This window comes from Cherax quadricarinatus, chromosome 5 (genome assembly GCF_038502225.1).
Source record: "Cherax quadricarinatus isolate ZL_2023a chromosome 5, ASM3850222v1, whole genome shotgun sequence".
NCBI lineage: Eukaryota > Metazoa > Arthropoda > Malacostraca > Decapoda > Parastacidae > Cherax > Cherax quadricarinatus.
The window spans coordinates 2,508,932-2,528,931 of record NC_091296.1 but is presented as its reverse complement, the minus strand read 5'-3'; the positions used below and the strand labels follow the sequence as shown (position 1 = coordinate 2,528,931).

The 20,000-nt window shown below is 47.5% G+C and overlaps 1 protein-coding gene across 2 annotated transcripts in view; it reads right to left on the bottom strand.

Annotated features, from left to right (window-relative positions):
- The window catches only part of LOC128684975 (lachesin), a 557,865-nt gene that overhangs the window by 87,118 nt on the left and 450,747 nt on the right, over positions 1 to 20,000 (bottom strand). For both annotated transcript variants that reach the window (XM_070098933.1, XM_070098924.1), the window contains exon 5: positions 14,986 to 15,171. In XM_070098933.1, coding sequence (XP_069955034.1) covers positions 14,986 to 15,171 — 186 coding nt within the window. The remainder of the gene's footprint in view (positions 1 to 14,985; positions 15,172 to 20,000) is intronic.

Below are 20,000 nucleotides of genomic sequence, written 5' to 3'. Positions count from 1 at the left end.
AATGATAGAAAAGAAACTAAAGGTTTGGTACACAAACGCGGATGGAATAACGAATAAACATGAGGAGTGGAATGAAAGAATCAGTGAAAAATCCCCAGACATCATAGCAGTCACAGAAACAAAACTCGCTGAGACAATAACAGACACAATCTTCCCAACAGGATATCAGATCCTGAGGAAAGATAGAAGGAGTAGAGGGGGAGGAGGGGTTGCACTGCTCATAAAACACCAATGGGGATTTGAGGAAATGGAAGGCATGGACATGATTGGAGAGACTACATTGTAGGTACAATTCAGTCCGGAGAACATAAAGTAGTCATTGGAGTGATGTATAACCCACCACAGAACTGCAGGAGGCCAAGAGAGGAGTACGAAGAAAACAACAGGGTGATGGTGGACACACTGGCTGAGGTGGCAAGAAGAGCTCACTCGAGCAGAGCAAAGTTACTGGTAATGGGCGATTTCAACCACAGGGAGATCGACTGGGAAAACCTGGAGCCACATGGGGGTCCCAAAACATGGAGAGCCAAGATGATGGATGTGGTACTTGAAAACCTCATGCATCAACATGTCAGGGACACAACCAGAGAGAGAGGGGAGGATGAGCCAGCAAGACTGGATCTTGTGTTCACCCTGAGCAGTTCAGACATTGAGGACATCACTTACGAGAGGCCCCTTGGAGCTAGCGATCATGTGGTTCTGAGTTTTGACTATATAGTAGAGTTACAAGTGGAGAAGGTAACAGGAACTGAAGGGGACAGGCCAAACTATAAAAGGGGGGACTACACAGGTATGAGAAACTTCCTGCAGGAGGTTCAGTGGGACAGAGAAATGGTAGGAAAATCAGTAAACGAGATGATGGAATATGTGACAACAAAGTGCAAGGAGGCAGAGAAAAGTTTTGTTCCCAAGGGAAACAGAAATAATAGGAAGACCAAAACGAGTCCTTGGTTTACCCGAAGGTGTAGGGAGGCAAAAACTAAGTGCAACAGAGAATGGAAAAGGTACAGGAGGCATAGGACCCAGGAAAACAAGGAGATTAGTAGAAGAGCCAGAAACGAGTATGCGCAGATAAGGAGGGAGGCCCAGCGACAGTATGAAAACGACATAGCATCGAAAGTCAAATCTGACCCGAAACTGCTGTATAGCCACATTAGGAGGAAGACAACAGTCAAGGACCAGGTGATAAGGCTGAGGAAAGAAGGTGGAGAACTCACAAGAAACGATCAAGAGGTATGTGAGGAGCTCAACACGAGATTTAAGGAAGTATTTACAGTAGAGACAGGAAGGACTCTGGGGGGACAGACCAGATGGGGACACCAACAAGGAATACACCAACAAGTGTTGGACGACATACATACAGATGAGGAGGAGGTGAAGAAACTGCTAAGGGACATCGATACCTCAAAGGCAATGGGACCAGACAACATCTCTCCGTGGGTCCTTAGAGAGGGAGCAGATATGTTGTGCGTACCACTTACCACAATCTTCAACACATCCCTGGAAACTGGGCAACTACCTGAGGTATGGAAGACGGCAAATGTAGTTCCCATTTTCAAAAAAGGAGACAGAAAAGAGGCACTAAACTATAGACCTGTGTCATTGACGTGTATAGTATGCAAAATTATGGAGAAGATTATCAGGAGGAGAGTGGTGGAGCACCTGGAACGGAACAGGAGTATAAATGCCAACCAGCACGGATTCACGAAGGCAAATCCTGTGTCACAAACCTTCTGGAGTTTTATGATAAAATAACAGAAGTAAGACAAGAGAGAGAGGGGTGGGTTGATTGCATCTTCTTGGACTGCAAGAAGGCCTTTGACACAGTTCCTCACAAGAGATTAGTGCAGAAGCTAGAGCATCAGGCGCATATAACAGGAAGGGCACTGCAATGGATCAGAGAATACCTGACAGGGAGGCAACAACGAGTCATGGTACGTAATGATGTATCACAGTGGGCACCTGTGACGAGCGGGGTCCCACAGGGGTCGGTCCTAGGACCAGTGCTATTTTTGGTATATGTGAACGACATGACGGAAGGGTTAGACTCAGAAGTGTCCCTGTTTGCAGATGATGTGAAGTTAATGAGGAGAATTAAATCTGATGAGGACCAGGCAGGACTTCAAAGAGACCTGGACAGACTGGACACCTGGTCCAGCAAATGGCTTCTCGAATTTAATCCTGCCAAATGCAAAGTCATGAAGATAGGGGAAGGGCACAGAAGACGACAGACAGAGTATAGGCTAGGTGGCCAAAGACTGCAAACCTCACTCAAGGAGAAAGATCTTGGGGTGAGTATAACACCGAGCATGTCTCCGGAAGCACACATCAATCAGATAACTGCTGCAGCATATGGGCGCCTGGCAAACCTGAGAACAGCATTCCGATACCTTAGTAAGGAATCATTCAAGACACTGTACACCGTGTATGTCAGGCCCATACTGGAATATGCAGCACCTGTTTGGAACCCGCACTTGATAAAGCACGTCAAGAAACTAGAGAAAGTACAAAGGTTTGCGACAAGGTTAGTTCCAGAGCTAAGGGGAATGTCCTATGAAGAAAGATTAAGGGAAATCGGCCTGACGACACCGGAGGACAGGAGGGTCAGGGGAGACATGATAACGACATATAAAATACTGTGTGGAATAGACAAGGTGGACAAAGACAGGATGTTCCAGGGAGGGGACACAGAAACAAGAGGCCACAATTGGAAGTTGAAGACACAAATGAGTCAGAGAGATAGTAGGAAGTATTTCTTCAGTCATAGAGTTGTAAGGCAGTGGAATAGCCTAGAAAATGACGTAGTGGAGGCAGGAACCATACACAGTTTTAAGACGAGGTTTGATAAAGCTCATGGAGCGGGGAGAGAGAGGGCCTAGTAGCAACCGGTGAAGAGGCGGGGCCAGGAGCTAGGACTCGACCCCTGCAACCACAAATAGGTGAGTATACACACACACACACACACACACACACACACACACACCAATAATATTTTAACAAGAAACCAATAACAGCTGTGTATTAAATATTACATAGCAAAACTTGGCCAAGTGTCTATGTATGTATTTGTGTAGATGTATTTGTATGTATGTATTTGTATCTATGTGCGTATTTGAATGTATATATGCATATGTATGTATGTATGTATGTATGTATGTATGTATGTGCGTATTTGAATGTATATATGCATATGTATGTATGTATGTATGTATATATGTATGTAAGAATATTTATCACAGCAAAATATGTAAAACATTGCCAATATTACATAAGAGAACACCAATGTTTCGCCCACACAGGAGGCTTCCTCAGGAGGCTTCCTCAGGAGGCTTCCTCAGGAGGCTTCCTCAGGAGGCTTCCTCAGGAGGCTTCCTCAGGAGGCTTCCTAAGGAGGCTTCCTCAGGAGGCTTCCTCAGGAGGCTTCTTCAGGAGGCTTCTTCTCCGACGTCACCATGCGTCACTCACATTCACTTCAGGTCACCATGCGTCACTCACACCTCACTTCAGGTCACCATGCGTCACTCACACCTCACTTCAGGTCACCATGCGTCACTCACACCTCATTTCAGGTCACCATGCGTCACTCACACCTCACTTCAGGTCACCATGCGTCACTCACACCTCACTTCAGGTCACCATGCGTCACTCACACCTCACTTCAGGTCACCATGCGTCACTCACATTCACTTCAGGTCACCATGCGTCACTCACATTCACATCAGGTCACCATGCGTCACTCACATTCACTTCAGGTCACCATGCGTCACTCACACCTCACTTCAGGTCACCATGCGTCACTCACACCTCACTTCAGGTCACCATGCGTCACTCACACCTCACTTCAGGTCACCATGCGTCACTCACACCTCACTTCAGGTCACCATGCGTCACTCACACCTCACTTCAGGTCACCATGCGTCACTCACATTCACTTCAAGTCACCATGCGTCACTCACACCTCACTTCAGGTCACCATGCGTCACTCACACCTCACTTCAGGTCACCATGCGTCACTCACATTCACTTCAGGTCACCATGCGTCACTCACATTCACTTCAGGTCACCATGCGTCACTCACATTCACTTCAGGTCACCATGCGTCACTCACACCTCACTTCAGGTCACCATGCGTCACTCACACCTCACTTCAGGTCACCATGCGTCACTCACACCTCACTTCAGGTCACCATGCGTCACTCACACCTCACTTCAGGTCACCATGCGTCACTCACACCTCACTTCAGGCCACCATGCGTCACTCACACCTCACTTCAGGTCACCATGCGTCACTCACACCTCACTTCAGGTCACCATGCGTCACTCACACCTCACTTCAGGTCACCATGCGTCACTCACACCTCACTTCAGGTCACCATGCGTCACTCACACCTCACTTCAGGTCACCATGCGTCACTCACACCTCACTTCAGGTCACCATGCGTCACTCACACCTCACTTCAGGTCACCATGCGTCACTCACACCTCACTTCAGGTCACCATGCGTCACTCACACCTCACTTCAGGTCACCATGCGTCACTCACACCTCACTTCAGGTCACCATGCGTCACTCACACCTCACTTCAGGTCACCATGCGTCACTCACACCTCACTTCAGGTCACCATGCGTCACTCACACCTCACTTTCCGCCTATATATATAATGTCTTTCTACCTCTGTATGTTAGAAGTGATCAAGGTCCCAGGACCAAAACGTTTCCTAATATATCATAGTGTTTACTTACGTGTCTTTCTAAACCAACTTGTCGGTATTTATTACCAAGGTTTATACTATTATTATCACCCTCACCATCATTATCACCGTCATTACCGTCACTATTAACATTATCATTCCCATCATCACTATCACCACTGTCATTATCACTATCATCACTATCACGTTCCTGCCAAAACCAATAATAAGAGAGGAAACAAAAGAAAGTCTCGGTGTTAGTTTCCTGCCAGGAGCAGCGGGGGGGGGGTGGACAGTGAGGGTGGACAGTGAGGGTGGACAGTGAGGGTGGACAGTGAGGGTGGACAGTGAGGGTGGACAGTGAGGGTGGACAGTGAGGGTGGACAGTGAGGGTGGACAGTGAGGGTGGACAGTGAGGGTGGACAGTGAGGGTGGACAGTGAGGGTGGACAGTGAGGGTGGACAGTGAGGGGGGACAGTGAGGGTGGACAGTGAGGGTGGACAGTGAGGGTGGACAGTGAGGGTGGACAGTGAGGGTGGACAGTGAGGGTGGACAGTGAGGGTGGACAGTGAGGGTGGACAGTGAGGGTGGACAGTGAGGGGGGACAGTGAGGGTGGACAGTGAGGGTGGACAGTGAGGGTGGACAGTGAGGGTGGACAGTGAGGGGGGACAGTGAGGGGGGACAGTGAGGGTGGACAGTGAGGGTGGACAGTGAGGGTGGACAGTGAGGGTGGACAGTGAGGGTGGACAGTGAGGGTGGACAGTGAGGGGGGACAGTGAGGGTGGACAGTGAGGGGGGACAGTGAGGGTGGACAGTGAGGGTGGACAGTGAGGGTGGACAGTGAGGGTGGACAGTGAGGGTGGACAGTGAAGGTGGGCAGTGAGGGTGGGCAGTGAGGGTGGACAGTGAGGGTGGACAGTGAGGGTGGACAGTGAGGGTGGACAGTGAGGGTGGACAATGAGGGTGGACAGTGAGGGTGGACAGTGTGGGTGGACAGTGAGGGTGGACAGTGAGGGTGGACAGTGAGGGTGGACAGTGAGGGTGGGCAGTGAGGGTGGACAGTGAGGGTGGGCAGTGAGGGTGGACAGTGAGGGTGGGCAGTGAGGGTGGACAGTGAGGGTGGGTGGACAGTGAGGGTGGACAGTGAGGGTGGACAGTGAGGGTGGGCAGTGAGGGTGGGCAGTGAGGGTGGACAGTGAGGGTGGACAGTGAGGGTGGGTGGACAGTGAGGGTGGACAGTGAGGGTGGACAGTGAGGGTGGGTGGACAGTGAGGGTGGACAGTGAGGGTGGGTGGACAGGGTGGGTGGACAGTGAGGGTGGACAGTGAGGGTGGGTGGACAGTGAGGGTGGGTGGACAGTGTGGGTGGGTGGACAGTGAGGGTGGACTGTGAGGGTGGGTGGACAGTGAGGGTGGACAGTGAGGGTGGGCAGTGAGGGTGGACAGTGAGGGTGGGTGGACAGTGAGGGTGGACAGTGAGGGTGGACAGTGAGGGTGGGCAGTGAGGGTGGACAGTGAGGGTGGACAGTGAGGGAGGGTGAGGGTGGACAGTGAGGGTGGACAGTGAGGGTGGACAGTGAGGGTGGGCAGTGATGGTGGACAGTGAGGGTGGACAGTGAGGGAGGGTGGACAGTGAGGGTGGACAGTGAGGGTGGACGGTGAGGGTGGACAGTGAGGGTGGGCAGTGAGGGTGGACAGTGAGGGTGGGTGGACAGTGAGGGTGGACAGTGAGGGTGGACAGTGAGGGTGGGTGGACAGTGAGGGTGGACAGTGAGGGTGGACATTGAGGGTGGACAGTGAGGGTGGACATTGAGGGTGGACAGTGAGGGTGGACAGTGAGGGTGGGTGGACAGTGAGGGTGGGTGGACAGTGAGGGTGGACAGTGAGGGTGGACAGTGTGGGTGGACATTGAGGGTGGACAGTGAGGGTGGACATTGAGGGTGGACAGTGAGGGTGGACATTGAGGGTGGGTTGACAGTGAGGGTGGACATTGAGTGTGGGTTGACAGTGAGGGTGGACAGTGAGGGTGGACAGTGAGGGTGGGCAGTGAGGGTGGACAGTGAGGGTGGACAGTGAGGGTGGGTGGACAGTGAGGGTGGACAGTGAGGGTGGACAGTGAGGGTGGACAGTGAGGGTGGGTGGACAGTGAGGGTGGACAGTGAGGGTGGACAGTGAGGGTGGGTGGACAGTGAGGGTGGACAGTGAGGGTGGACAGTGAGGGTGGACAGTGAGGGTGGGCAGTGAGGGTGGACAGTGAGGGTGGACAGTGAGGGAGGGAGGGTGGGTGGACAGTGAGGGAGGGAGGGTGGGTGGACAGTGAGGGTGGGAGGGTGGACAGTGAGGGAGGGTGGACAACAGCTGGTCACTGGTCGTAGTAACAAGGCAGGTCACGCACCAACCTCCCCGCCAATACTCACACCCAAACAGACTTATCGCGCCCGAAAAATGCATTTACAGACAATTTCTCACGCAAGAAACATTCACAGCCACCCCTCCCCCATCCCCCCTCTCCCATTCCCCTTCCCCTCCCCTTCCCCTTCCAAGACGACCTGTGGGTTATTGGCACTGGGTTAGAGGACTGGGGGGGGATAGGGAGGTTATTACTAAAGGTATTTGTGGTGATTGTCTCAGCTGTTGTTATTGTTGTTGTATCTTGAACAACAGCATCATCAGTCATCAGATTAAGATACATGCACCACCCTGGTATCATTATGAAATGTTTCGCCCACACAGGCTTCCTCAGGAGGCTTCCTCAGGAGGCTTCCTCAGGAGGCTCAGGAGGCTTCCTCAGGAGGCTTCCTCAGGAGGCTCTCTCAGGAGGCTTCTTCAGGAGGCTCTCTCAGGAGGCTTCCTCAGGAGGCTCTCTCAGGAGGCTTCTTCTACGAGGCTGAGGGACTGATTACATCATGATTTCATGACTACTGCTTCCTTTGTATGTGACTGAAGAATCCCACTGTGTGAAGATATCCGATTGTTACTCGTGCGTCTTAATGTTCAACCTGTGGGTGTTGTATACCAGTCACAACAACCAGGTTAGACAATACCAGTCATAACAACCAGGTTAGACAATACCAGTCATAACAACCAGGTTAGACAATACCAGTCATAACAACCAGGTTAGACAATACCAGTCATAACAACCAGGTTAGACAATACCTGTCATAACAACAACCAGGTTAGACAATACCCGTCATAACAACCAGGTTAGACAATACCAGTCATAACAACCAGGTTAGACAATACCTGTCATAACAACAACCAGGTTAGACAATACCAGTCATAACAACCAGGTTAGACAATACCAGTCATAACAACCAGGTTAGACAATACCAGTCATAACAACCAGGTTAGACAATACCTGTCATAACAACCAGGTTAGACAATACCAGTCATAACAACCAGGTTAGACAATACCTGTCATAACAACAACCAGGTTAGACAATACCAGTCATAACAACCAGGTTAGACAATACCAGTCATAACAACAACCAGGTTAGACAATACCAGTCATAACAACCAGGTTAGACAATACCAGTCATAACAACAACCAGGTTAGACAATACCAGTCATAACAACAACCAGGTTAGACAATACCAGTCATAACAACCAGGTTAGACAATACCAGTCATAACAACAATCAGGTTAGACAATACCAGTCATAACAACAACCAGGTTAGACAATACCAGTCATAACAACAACCAGGTTAGACAATACCAGTCATAACAACAACCAGGTTAGACAATACCAGTCATAACAACAACCAGGTTAGACAATACCAGTCATAACAACAACCAGGTTAGACAATACCAGTCATAACAACAACCAGGTTAGACAATACCAGTCATAACAACCAGGTTAGACAATACCAGTCATAACAACAACCAGGTTAGACAATACCAGTCATAACAACCAGGTTAGACAATACCAGTCATAACAACAACCAGGTTAGACAATACCTGTCATAACAACCACCAGGTTAGACAATACCTGTCATAACAACAATCAGGTTAGACAATACCAGTCATAACCACCAGGTTAGACAATACCATTCATAACAACAATCAGGTTAGACAATACCTGTCATAACAACAACCAGGTTAGACAATACCTGTCATAACAACAATCAGGTTAGACAATACCAGTCATAACCACCAGGTTAGACAATACCAGTCATAACAACAATCAGGTTAGACAATACCAGTCATAACAACAACTAGGTTAAACAATACCTGTCATAACAACCATCAGGTTAGACAATACCTGTCATAACAACAACCAGGTTAGACAATACCTGTCATAACAACAATCAGGTTAGACAATACCAGTCATAACCACCAGTTTAGACAATACCAGTCATAACAACAATCAGGTTAGACAATACCTGTCATAACAACCAGGTTAGACAATACCAGACATAACCACCAGGTTAGACAATACCAGTCATAACAACAACCAGGTTAGACAATACCTGTCATAACAACAACCAGGTTAGACAATACCAGTCATAACCACCAGGTTAGACAATACCAGTCATAACAACAACCAGGTTAGACAATACCTGTCATAACAACCACCAGGTTGGACAATACCTGTCATAACAACAATCAGGTTAGACAATACCAGTCATAACCACCAGGTTAGACAATACCAGTCATAACAACAACCAGGTTAGACAATACCAGTCATAACAACAACCAGGTTAGACAATACCAGACATAACAACAACCAGGTTAGACAATACCAGTCATAACCACCAGGTTAGACAATACCAGTCATAACAACAATCAGGTTAGACAATACCTGTCATAACAACCAGGTTAGACAATACCAGTCATAACAACCAGGTTAGACAATACCAGTCATAACAACAACCAGGTTAGACAATACCAGTCATAACAACCAGGTTAGACAATACCAGTCATAACAACAACCAGGTTAGACAATACCAGTCATAACAACAACCAGGTTAGACAATACCTGTCATAACAACCAGGTTAGACAATACCAGTCATAACAACCAGGTTAGACAATACCAGTCATAACAACAACCAGGTTAGACAAAACCAGTCATAACAACAACCAGGTTAGACAATACCAGTCATAACAACAACCAGGTTAGACAATACCTGTCATAACCAGGTTAGACAATACCAGTCATAACAACAACCAGGTTAGACAATACCTGTCATAACAACCAGGTTAGACAATACCAGTCATAACAACCAGGTTAGACAATACCAGTCATAACAACCAGGTTAGACAATACCTGTCATAACAACCAGGTTAGACAATACCAGTCATAACAACAACCAGGTTAGACAATACCTGTCATAACAACCAGGTTAGACAATACCAGTCATAACAACCAGGTTAGACAATACCAGTCATAACAACCAGGTTAGACAATACCTGTCATAACAACCAGGTTAGACAATACCAGTCATAACAACAACCAGGTTAGACAATACCTGTCATAACAACCAGGTTAGACAATACCAGTCATAACAACCAGGTTAGACAATACCAGTCATAACAACCAGGTTAGACAATACCTGTCATAACCAGGTTAGACAATACCAGTCATAACAACCACCAGGTTAGACAATACCAGTCATAACAACAACCAGGTTAGACAATACCTGTCATAACAACCAGGTTAGACAATACCAGTCATAACAACAACCAGGTTAGACAATACCAGTCATAACAACCAGGTTAGACAATACCTGTCATAACAACCAGGTTAGACAATACCAGTCATAACAACCAGGTTAGACAATACCTGTCATAACCAGGTTAGATAATACCAGTCATAACAACAACCAGGTTAGACAATACCAGTCATAACAACAACCAGGTTAGACAATACCTGTCATAACATCCAGGTTAGACAATACCAGTCATAACAACAACAAGGTTAGACAATACCAGTCATAACAACAACCAGGTTAGACAATACCAGACATAACAACAACCAGGTTAGACAATACCAGTCATAACAACAACCAGGTTAGACAATACCAGACATAACAACAACCAGGTTAGACAATACCAGTCATAACAACAACCAGGTTAGACAATACCAGTCATAACAATCAGGTTAGACAATACCAGTCATAACAACCAGGTTAGACAATACCAGTCATAACAACCAGGTTAGACAATACCAGTCATAACAACCAGGTTAGACAATACCTGTCATAACAACCAGGTTAGACAATACCAGTCATAACAACCAGGTTAGACAATACCTGTCATAACAACAACCAGGTTAGACAAAACAATTATGTGAGACTACCTACCTGGAGTCTACCTGGAGGGTGCTTCTGGGGTCAACGCCCCCTCGTCCCGGTCCATGACCAGGCCTCGTGGTGGATCAGGGCCTGATCAACCAGATTGATACTGCTGGCCGCACGTAAACCGACGTAGGAACCACAGTCCGGCTGATCAAGTACTGAAGACAGCCAGGGGTGTACTGGTAATCCCCTTTATGTATGCTGGTAGGCTGCTGAACAGTCTTGGGCCCCTAACACTTACTGTGTTACCTTTTAGTGTAGTCCTGGTACCCCTGTTTTTCATGGGGAGAATGTTGCACCACCTGTCGTGTCTTTTTCTTTGGGACTAGTGCCTTTAGGATTTTCCAGATGTTAATTACGATTTATGTTTCTTGCCTGCGAGACTTCAACCGTTCACGGTAATCGAAGTGTTTTATCGTACTTATATGTGTAGTAAGATAAGATAAGATAAGATTTCGTTTGGATTTTTAACCCCGGAGGGTTAGCCACCCAGGATAACCCAAGAAAGTCAGTGCGTCATCGAGGACTGTCTAACTTATTTCCATTGGGGTCCTTAATCTTGTCCCCCAGGATGCGACCCACACCAGTCGACTAACACCCAGGTACCTATTTGCTGCTAGGTGAACAGGACAACAGGTGTAAGGAAACGTGTCGAAATGTTTCCACCCGCCGGGAATCGAACCCGGGCCCTCCGTGTGTGAAGCGGGAGCTTTAGCCACCAGGCCACCGGGCCACATTGTCCAGGTCTGCAATTTCACCTGCCTTGAAAGAGGCCGCTAGTGTACAGCAATATTCCAGCCTAGAGAGAACAAGTGATTTAAAAAGAATCATCATGGGCTTGGCATCCCTAGTTTTAAAGGTTCTCATTATTCATCCTGTCATTTTTCTAGCAGATGTGACAATGACACTGTTGTGATTCTTGAAAGTGAGATCCTCTGACATTATCACTCCCAGGTCCTTCACATTATGTTTCCCCTCAATTGTGTTATTGCAGCAGTAGAAGAACGAGAACACAGTTATTACAACAGTGAAAGAAGGATATGCCTGTTTGCATATCTGTTTGCTCACACACACACTCACACACACACACACACACACACACACACACACACACACACACACACACACACACTTTCTGCATTATTATTATTAATTAAAAATATTAATTACTGTGTTATGAAGCAAGAGTCGTTTTAAGTGAATCTTAAGAAAGATGACCAATAATAAAAACAGCGAGGGAGAAAGCAGGTTAATGGCGTCAGGGATAAGACGACTTACCTGCTGCTGGATAATTAAGATGGTAATTTACCTACATCTATATTAGGCAACGAACAATTTAAGTGCGGACACGACGTACACCGACGTACCTGTACTGATGCCATATTTATCCATGGGGAAATGGAAAAGAATTGTTCCTCCGCAAGCCATGATTGTCTAAAGAGGCGACTAAAATCCTGGAAGCAAGGGACTAGTAACGTCATCTCCTGTACACATTACTAACTTTACGAATAGAATCTCGTTTTTCTTTTTGGGTCACCCTGCCTCGGTGGGATACAGCCGGTTCGTTGAAAAAACAATGGATATACAGAGTATTAATGATCAATGATAAAGATTTAGACACTTTGTGCAACATTGCAATAACCTTTTTGCAGGGAAGTCTGCAACACCTGACTAACCTAGAGTCACCACCTGCTTGGAACCGGTGGATTTTACCACTGGTGGCGCCGCCCACCACTGCTGCATCTCACCTGACTGCAGTATACAGGACACTTTAAGCATATGCTGTACTTCTCTCCAGACTGATGGAGTCAACACATCGACCTCAGGCTGAGGGACTGACCACCTCAACACTGCGTCTTCACGGTTGATGGACTGACTACATTGTCTTGTCATCTCTGCTGCCTCCTCGTGTTGTTGACTGAAGAAACCTAGTGTCTAGGCGAAAGGTTTGAACAATATAGATACTTAACTGATGCACAAGTACCACGTACACGGACCTAACACCACGTACACTGACCTAACATCACGTACACTGACCTAACACCGTGTACACTGAACTAACACCATGTAGACTGACCTAACACCACGTACACTGACCTAACACCACGTACACTGACCTAACACCACGTACACTGACCTAACATCACGTACACTGACCTAACACCGTGTACACTGAACTAACACAATGTAGACTGACCTAACACCACGTACACTGACCTAACACCACGTACACTGACCTAACGCCACGTACACTGACCTATCACGTACACTGACCTAACACCGTGTACACTGAACTAACACCATGTAGACTGACCTAACACCACGTACACAACACCACGTACACTGACCTAACACCATGTACACTGAACTAACACCACGTACACTGAACTAACACCACGTGCACTGACCTAACACCGTGTACACTGAACTAACACCACTTACACTGACCTAACACTACGTACACTGACTTAACACTATGTACACTGAACACCACGTACACTGACCTAACACCACGTACACTGACCCAACACCACGTACACTGACCTAACACCGTGTACACTGAACTAACACTATGTAGACTGACCTAACACCACGTACACTGAACTAACACCACGTACACTGAACACCACATACACTGACCTAACACCGTGTACACTGAACTAACACTATGTAGACTGACCTAACACCACGTACACTGAACTAACACCACGTACACTGAACTAACACCACGTACACTGAACTAACACCACGTAACTCGACTCAAGAAATCGTAATGACACGATTGCAAACCAACCATACCCCCGGCCGGGATTGAACCCGCGGTCATAGAGTCTCAAAACTCCAGCCCGTCGCGTTAGCCACTAGACCAGCTAGCCACAATAAGATTCATCCAACTAGGTATATTTCTACACCATAGGAAGGCTAGCATAGACACCACTGTTTTGAGACTCTATGACTGCGGGTTCAATCCCGGCCGGGGGTATGGTTTAACACCACGTACACTGAACAAACACCACGTACACTGTCTTAACACCACGTACACTGAACTAACACCATGTACACTGACCCAACACCACGTACACTGAACTAACACCATGTACACTGACCTAACACCCCGTACACTGGCCCAACACCACGTACACTGACCTAACACCACGTACACTGACCTAACATCACGTACACTGACCTAACATCACGTACACTGACCTAACATCACGTACACTGACCTAACACCGTGTACACTGAGTTAACACCATGTAGACTGACCTAACACCATGTAGACTGACCTAACACCACGTACACTGACCTAACACCACGTACACTGACCTAACACCACGTACACTGACCTAACATCACGTACACTGACCTAACACCATGTACACTGAACTAACACCATGTAGACTGACCTTACACCATGTAGATTGACCTAACACCACGTACACTGAACACCACGTACACTGACCTAACACCATGTACACTGACCTAACACCACGTGCACTGACCTAACACCGTGTACACTGACCTAACACTACGTACACTGAACTAACACTACGTACATTGAACACCACGTACACTGACCTAACACCACGTACACTGACCCAACACCACGTACACTGACCTAACACCGTGTACACTGAATTAACACCACGTACACTGAATTAACACCACGTACACTGACCTAACACGGTGTACACTGAACACCACGTACACTGAACACCACGTACACTGAACTAACACCATGTACACTGACCCAACACCACGTACACTGAACTAACACCATGTACACTGACCTAACACCCCGTACACTGGCCCAACACCACGTACACTGACCTAACACCACGTACACTGACCTAACACCGTGTACACTGAACACCACGTACACTGACCTAACACCGTGTACACTGAACACCACGTACACTGACCTAACACCACGTACACTGAATTAATACTCATATACACCTACCTAACACACACACACACACACACACACAACTGACCTGGCTGATCATAGGATCAGTGTTGATCTGACACATGTATGGCCCCTTATCCTCTTCGGTGACCTGTTTAATGACCAGGTGCCAGGTAGAGTGGTCGTCAAAACTCACGTGGACGCGCGGGTTGTGGGTTATGACGTGCGTGTGGATGGCCTGGATCGCCTTGGTATCCGCCTTCACCCACCCGACCTGTGTGGATCACGGACATTAAATTAGACACTGTGCATGTGTGTGGATAAAGTACAGGGGCATGAAACCATATAGCCATTCATACATGTATACATATATACAAACTATACATGTGCATACAGAATTATATATATTATACAAATACACTCATACAACGAAATACTTACACACATACACACACAAACTTACATATTCTCACGCAGATATACAAACATACACCCAAAACACACATCCATCCCTATCAAATACAAGGTTATGAAAACTGTGGCAGGAGCAAGAAGACCGGAAAGTGAGTACAGACTGGAGTACAGACCTGGGGGTGGGCACAGTGCTGAGCATATCACCAGAGATTCACAAAGGTCACCGGGCAAACCTAAGAGTGACCTTCACGAACATCAACAGCCATGCTGGGTCCTTCATACAATATACTACGTAAGAACCACCCTGGAGTACGCAGCACCAGTACAGAACCCATACCAGAGGAAGCAGGTTTGTCAACAGTATTGTGCAGTATACATATACATCTCCTAGTAAGGTTATAGACAGGTTCCCTGGCCAAGCCTGATGACACAGGTACGCCACGGTTCACAACTCAACCAGCAACAGCAGTGAGCAGACGTGATAATCTGGGTTATTCCATCACCACTACCAAAAATACGCCTCCATAACAGTGTACAGTTGTGTCCTTCTGCCGCCACTTGTGTGCGACCAGCAGCAATAGCCTGGTTGATCAGGCCCTGATCCACAACGAGGATTGGTCAGAGACCGGGCCGTGGGGGGCGCTGATCCCCGAAACTCTCTATAGGTATACTCCAGGTGTCTATAACGCCTGTCAAGAGGTAAGCAATGCAGAGAGGCTGAAGGAGCCGAACCTGGTGACAGAAGAACCTGTCAAAGGGATACTCGAGAAACAGCGCTGGGAGCCCATGCTCGACCCCCAGCAACCAGACACAGGTAAGTGCAAATACGTACGCAGACATACCCATACACAGATAAACATACGTAGAGAGAAACAAGGAAGGATTGAGTGACAGGCGGTGAAAGATTAAAAGTGATTAGCCAGTTAGAGTTGAGGAAGATGCTCAGAAGGATTTACTTAAGCTGACTCAGATGAGAAAAGATTACTGAGGAGGATACTGTCAGCAGTAAGATATGGTGGTAGTGGTGGTAGTGATGGTGGTAGTGGTGGTAGTGATGATGGTAGTGGTGGTAGTGATGATGGTAGTGGTGGTAGTAGTGGTGGTAGTGATGGTAGTAGTGGTAGTGATGGTGGTAGTGGTGGTAGTAGTGGTGGTAGTGATGGTAGTAGTGGTGGTAGTGGTGGTAGTGGTGGTAGTGATGGTAGTGATGGTGGTAGTGGTGGTAGTGGTGGTAGTGGTGGTAGTAGTGGTAGTGATGGTGGTAGTGGTGGTAGTAGTGGTGGTAGTAGTGGTGGTAGTAGTGGTGGTAGTGGTGGTAGTGATGGTGGTAGTGATGGTAGTAGTGGTGGTAGTGGTGGTAGTGGTGGTAGTGATGGTGGTAGTGATGGTGGTAGTGGTGGTGGTAGTGATGGTAGTAGTGGTGGTAGTGATGGTGGTAGTGATGGTGGTAGTGATGGTAGTAGTGGTGGTAGTGATGGTAGTAGTGGTGGTAGTAGTGGTGGTAGTGGTGGTAGTGGTGGTAGTGATGGTGGTAGTGATGGTAGTAGTGATGGTAGTAGTGGTGGTAGTGATGGTAGTAGTGGTGGTAGTAGTGGTGGTAGTAGTGGTGGTAGTAGTGATGGTGGTAGTGATGGTGGTAGTGGTGGTGGTAGTGGTGGTAGTAGTGGTGGTAGTAGTGGTGGTAGTAGTGGTGGTGGTAGTGGTGGTAGTGATGGTGGTAGTGGTGGTGGTAGTGGTGGTAGTAGTGGTGGTAGTAGTGGTGGTGGTAGTGGTGGTAGTGATGGTGGTAGTGGTGGTGGTAGTGGTGGTAGTAGTGGTGGTAGTAGTGGTGGTGGTAGTGGTGGTAGTGATGGTGGTAGTGGTGGTGGTAGTGGTGGTAGTAGTGGTGGTAGTAGTGATGGTGGTAGTGGTGGTAGTGATGGTGGTAGTGGTGGTAGTAGTGATGGTGGTAGTGGTGGTAGTAGTGATGGTGGTAGTGGTGGTAGTGATGGTGGTAGTGGTGGTAGTGGTGGTAGTAGTGGTGGTAGTAGTGGTGGTAGTAGTGGTGGTAGTAGTGATGGTAGTGGTGGTAGTGGTGGTAGTGATGATGGTAGTGGTGGTGGTAGTGGTGGTAGTAATGATGGTCGTAGTGGTGGTAGTGATGGTGGTAGTGGTGGTAGTGGTGGTAGTAGTGGTGGTAGTAGTGGTGGTAGTAGTGATGGTGGTAGTGGTGGTAGTAGTGATGGTGGTAGTGGTGGTGGTAGTGGTGGTAGTAGTGGTGGTAGTAGTGGTGGTGGTAGTGGTGGTAGTGATGGTGGTAGTAGTGGTAGTAGTGATGGTAGTGGTGGTAGTAGTGGTAGTAGTGATGGTAGTGGTGGTAGTAGTGGTAGTAGTGATGGTAGTGGTGGTAGTAGTGGTAGTGATGGTGGTAGTGGTGGTAGTAGTGGTAGTGATGGTGGTAGTGGTGGTAGTAGTGATGGTGGTAGTGGTGGTAGTAGTGATGATGGTAGTGGTGGTAGTAGTGGAAGTAGTGATGGTGGTAGTAGTGATGGTGGTAGTGGTGGTAGTAGTTGAAGTAGTGATGGTAGTAGTGATGGTGGTAGTGATGGTGGTAGTGGTGGCAGTGGTGGTAGTAGTGATGGTGGTAGTGGTGGTAGTAGTGATGGTGGTAGTAGTGGTGGTGGTAGTAGTAGTGGTGGTGGTAGTGATGGTATTAGTGATGGTGGAAGTAGTGGTGGTAATGGTGGTAGTAGTGGTGTTGGTGATGGTGGTAGTAGTGATGGTGGTAGTGATGGTAGTGGTGGTAGTGATGGTGGTAGTGGTGGTAGTAGTGATGGTAGTGGTGGTGGTAGTGGCGGTAGTAGTGATGGTGGTAGTGGTGGTAGTAGTGGTAGTGGTGGTAGTAGTGGTGGTGGTAGTGGCGGTAGTGATGGTGGTAGTGATGGTGGTTGTGGTGGTAGTAGTAGTGGTGGAGGTAGTGATAGTAGTAGTAGTGGTGGTGGTAGTGATGGTGGTAGTAGTGGTGGTAGTAGTGGTGGTAGTGATGGTGGTAGTGGTGGTGGTGGTAGTGATGGTAGTAGTGGCGGTAGTAGTAGTGGTGGTGGTGGTGGTGGTAGTGATGGTGGTAGTGATGGTGGTAATGGTGGTAGTAGTGGTGTTGGTGATGGTGGTAGTGGTGGTAGTGATGTTGGTAGTGGTGGTAGTGATGGTGGTAGTAGTGGTGGTGGTAGTGATGGTAGTAGTGGCGGTAGTAGTAGTGGTGGTGGTGGTAGTGATGGTGGTAGTGATGGTGGTAGTAGTGATGGTGATGGTGGTAGTAGTGGTGATGGTGGTAGTGGTGGTAGTGATGGTGGTAGTAGTGGTGGTAGTGATGGTGATAGTGGTAGTAGTGATGGTAGTGGTGGCAGTGATGGTGGTACTAATGGTGGTAGTGATGGTGGTAGTAGTGATGGGGGTGGTGGTGGTAGTAGTGATGGGGGTAGTAGTGATAGTGGTAGTAGTGATGGTGGTAGTAGTGGTAGTAGTGATGGTGGTAGAAGTAGTGGTGGTAGTGATGGTGGTAGTGATGGTGATAGTGGTGGTAGCAGTGGTGGTGGTAGTGATATTGGTAGTAGTAGTGATGGTAGTAGTGGTAGTGATGGTGGTAGTAGTGATGGTAGTGGTGGTAGTAGTGATTGTGGTAGAGGTAGTAGTGGTGGTAGTGATGGTGGCAGTAGAGGTGGTAATGATGGTGGTAGTGATAGTAGTGATATTGGCAGTGGTGGTAGTGATGGTGGTAGTAGTGATGGTAGTAGTGGTAGAAGTGATTGTGGTAGAGGTAGCAGTGGTGGTAGTGATGGTGTTAGAAGTAGTAGTGGTGGTAGTGATGGTGGTAGTGGTGGTGGTAGAGGTGGTAGTGATGGTGGTAGTAATAGTGATATTGGCAATGGTGGTAGTGATGGTAGTAGCAGTGGTAGTGATGGTAGTAGCAGTGGTAGTGATGGTGGCAGTGGTGGTAGTTGTGATGGTGGTAGTGGTGGTATTTGTGATGATAGTGATGGTAGTAGTGATGGTAGTGGTGGTAGTCATGGTAGTGGTGGTAGACAATACAATGTGGCCACAAAAACACTCGCTAATTTCAGACAGTTATAACATGTAACTTTAATAATGTTTCAGAGTTAGTAGCTTCAGATGCAGGATATCATTCAGTGTCATGTGGTATTTGGTAGCATTAAAAGGTACTCAATATGAGCCCCTCTGGTTGCTGGGTGAACATCCTTGTGACAGTCTAGTTCAGTCCAGACGCTCTGCAACAAATGAAATCAAAATTACAATGTGGGATTAACATATAGGATACTGTGTGGTTTACGTATTATATAAAACTAATTATAGAGAGGGGCCACTATCACACTTACCATGACTAGGCATTTCAGGCAGGCTAAGATTAATTAAAAACTCTATATTGGCACAGATTATGGAACATATTGGTATTAAGGCTATATAAGTACATTACAGTTCGTAAATTTTGCAATGTGGATGGCTGTTATCATGGTGTTATCATGTGAACTGCCTCAGTTATCGAACTTTTCAGGTAGTGGTGGTACGTAAACTGTGCTCTTCACGTACCCCCAAAGAAAGAAGTCCGTTGACCTCTGTAAGTGATCTGCGAGGTCACCGGACCTGTTTGTGACTTCTCTCTTTGGTGGTACGTGAAGAGCACAGTTTACGTAC